The sequence below is a fragment of the Octopus bimaculoides genome, chromosome 24, assembly GCF_001194135.2.
Source record: "Octopus bimaculoides isolate UCB-OBI-ISO-001 chromosome 24, ASM119413v2, whole genome shotgun sequence".
Classification (NCBI taxonomy): Eukaryota; Metazoa; Mollusca; class Cephalopoda; order Octopoda; family Octopodidae; genus Octopus; species Octopus bimaculoides.
Window position 1 is genome coordinate 29828628 of NC_069004.1, and position 3560 is coordinate 29832187.

The 3560-nt window shown below is 40.3% G+C and overlaps 1 protein-coding gene across 1 annotated transcript in view; it reads left to right on the plus strand.

Annotated features, from left to right (window-relative positions):
- LOC106874443 (serine-rich adhesin for platelets) overlaps positions 1-3560 on the plus strand; it is a 35890-nt gene that overhangs the window by 9415 nt on the left and 22915 nt on the right. The window contains exons 8-9 of the mRNA XM_052976290.1: positions 1904-1987; positions 3170-3281. Coding sequence (XP_052832250.1) covers positions 1904-1987; positions 3170-3281 — 196 coding nt within the window. The remainder of the gene's footprint in view (positions 1-1903; positions 1988-3169; positions 3282-3560) is intronic.

The following is a 3560-nucleotide window of genomic DNA, read 5'->3' on the forward strand; positions in this document are numbered from 1 at the left end:
TATAATGAATTTAGGGTTTTTTTGTTTCAGTTAAAAAATGTGCACGCCCTAATTGTGGTACCTGCCCCTACCTACTTGAAGGCTCTGAATTTACCTTCAAATGAGGAACAAAGTTTAAAATTAAAACCAATTTCTCTTGTTCCTCTGGTAACCTCATTTATGTCCTCACTTGCGCAGGTTGCCAAAACTTCTATATCGGACAGACGAGCCTCCCATTGCGTAGAAGAGTAGCTGTCCATAAGGAACAAATAAACCTCCCTCAATACCGCCAAATTCCACTCAGTAGCCACATAGACTCTTGTGCCAGAAACATTGTTATGATCATTGAAAACATATTGTAGCCTGGTGCCGGTGGCACGTGTAAAGGCATTTGAGCGAGATCGTTGCCAGTGCCGCTGGACTGGCTCCTGTGCAGGTGGCAAGTAAAATACACCATTTCGAGCGTGGCTGTTGCCAGTACCGCCTGACAGGCCTTCGTGCCGGTGGCACGTAAGAGCACCCACTACACTCTCTGAGTGGTTGGTGTTAGGAAGGGCATCCAGCCGTAGAAACTCTGCCAAATCAGATTGGAGCCTGGTGTAGCCATCTGGTTTCACCAGTCCTCAGTCAAATCGTCCAACCCATGCTAGCATGGAAAGCGGATGTTAAACGATGATGATGATGATATCTTATTGAAAAAAACAACAGAAGATTGTTGTTGTTTACCTCCTGATCTGTTCTGAAATAGCAGTTTTATGAACTGCCAAATCACCTGTCACCATTCCCCCTTTTCCTGTTATTTTTTCAGGCCTGATGCATCTTTCTTACAAAGGCCTTTCACTCTCTATGGAGTATCAACCATTGACAACTTTTCTTTTGTGCTCTTGACTGCGGACCGTCTCCTGTTGGATCCTTGCTTTTTCATTTCTGCCTCAATATCCTTTCTCCATTTATTTTTAAAGTGCCCCCTCTTCTGCCTCCATTGTGGGTTCCAAGTCTAGACCTTATGTGTAATGCAGTATCTTGGTTTCCTTGAGGTGTGGCCCATCCAGTCCCACTTGTGCTTCAGGATCTATTCTTCCATTGGCACCTGACCTCAATCCCATTCTGCTACAGGTCTTTTGTATGGCAACTTTGTTGTTTCTTCTCATCATCAGATGGGGAGTTGACCTTGTAACTTCCTTTTGGAGTTTGCAGCGCCATATCATGATTCCCCGAGTGAAGGCCATCCTCTCCCATGTCTTGTTGGTTTTCAGTTATCATCAATGCTTCTATAACTTTACATTTTTCCAAGTAGTGTTGTTGGTTCTACACAAACCCATTTTATCTCTGAGAAGAAGTGATCCATTTTAGTCTAACCTCCATCCTTTAACCTATCCAGCATAGAAGAGCCTGTCAGGTGCTTGCACTCTGCTAGCATAGCTCTCAGATGCATACAAGCCTTCACACTGCAACAAGGACTGGACCTTGTGGTGAACCTTATGTATCTAGGACTACATTAGTCGGTTTGCCCTTTCTCTCTTAAAATTTAAAGTGTGTGCTTTATGGAGATTTGGTTGTTATTTCTAGTAGGTGAATTGACCATAAGAAGCTCTTATAGAGCCTTTATGCAATACCCTGAATACAACAGAGTTTTTATAGAATACCCTATCATAATAAAGGGTATTCAATAACCCCCAATTTTCTGGTCATGCAATTACTTAGACACTCCGTTATTGGTCCCTCTTAATGAACATCTACCTCATCACTCAGCTCCCTAATTGAGTAGATGAATCTTTATTTGTAAACTTGCTGTGCTGTCTTTTACTGTGTGGGTTTGAAAGGTTTATTATTCTTGAATATCTGTGTAATTGTACCAAACTACTACAGTTGTGTAAAGCCAACCGTTGGAGCATCTGTGACTTGTTGTTCTTTTCCATTCCAGGATAGTAAAAAGATGATGAAGGAGATCAGCTTCATACAAAAGAAGCAAACCAGGCAGAGACAGAAGAATTTGGCTAAAATCCCTGTAAGTTTCAATTCTTTCCATTTACATTATTGGTATTTTATCATCTATTACACACTCCTCATCACCACCATCATCATTATTTAATGTCTGTTTTCCATGCTGGCATGGGTTGGATGGTTTTAACTAGAGAAGGCAAGCCAGAGAACTGCACCAGACTCCACTTATCTGTTCCAGCTTAGTTTCTGCAGCTGGATACCCGTCTTAATGCCAACCACTCTACAGAGTGTACTGGGTGCTTTTTATGTGGCACCAACACAGATGTTTTGTTTGTCTTTTGTTTTTTCATGTGGCACTAGCACAAGTGCTTTTCACATGACACTGGCACCAGCAGGGTCACCAAATAACTTGCAATACAAAGACTTCTTAGTTCAGAAAGGGAGTCAAGATGAGGGAGGTGGCTGTATGCCAGGCAAGAATTGACCAAGGTAGACATAGCTCATGTTTTCTCTCTACCACATCACAGACATATTGTATGTGCATGTGATGTACTGGAAACACAACTATATTCTAATTTGATCTTTTACATTAACATTTTCGTGTATTTCTTTATCAGATCCATAGAATTTCTTTTGAACAATAAATTTCCCAAAAGTCCATAAGAAGAAAGAACTTTTTTCTCTACTGTCAGAAAAAAAAAAATGAATTTAGCTTAATTAATTTCAAGTCCTGAGTTATGTAATGCTGACGAGTCCAAAAGGAGGACAAAATAGTGCTATTCACAACTATTAGTGACTTAAAGAACTTTATCTCATGGAAATAAATAAAATGATTATATAGAAATATATTGGCGTTAGGAAGGGCATCCAGCTGTAGAAACTCTGCCAAATCAGATTGGAGCGTGGTGTAGCCATCTGGTTTCACCAGTCCTCAGTCAAATCGTCCAACACATGCTAGCATGGAAAGCGGACATTAAACGATGATGATGATGATGATGATATAATTCAGTGTTTGATGTGTGTGTGTATATGTGTGATGTTGTGTGTTTTCCTCAAAAACACCAGAATTGAAGGTTAAAAAAAATGTTCAAAATTTATTGTTACATCATAATAACCTATGACATAATTTGTGAGTGAGTGAAATTTACTCCTCTCCCACGTCTCTTTCTCATCCCTCCCTTTCTCTCTCTGTCATGCCTACTCCACCTCACTTTGTCTTTCACCCTCTCCTTCCTTTTCTCTGTAGCTAACTCTGTCATTCCTCTCCCTCCCTTCCCCTTACTATTACACTTCAGCAATACATAAAAAGAAAGAAAGCAACAAACAAACAAAAAGCAAAGCTTATTATGGCACAACGAGTTTGTTTGTAATTTTTGTGTAACGGATTTCATTCACACGGTATTGATCAGTTCTATAATTTGTATCACCACCAACATCATCATCATCATCATCATACTCATGAGTGCATGAATCAGCTGAGTTTTCTCTTGCACATTGTCTGGCCATTTCGTGAGGTGCAGTATCTTTTGTCTCTGTCACAACTTGAAACCTACCTTCTCCTTTCTTCGTTTATAACCTGTATGTTTTGCTGCTGTTTCTGTGTGTCCCGTCTTCTGTCTCCATCCTGTTGTTTAAGA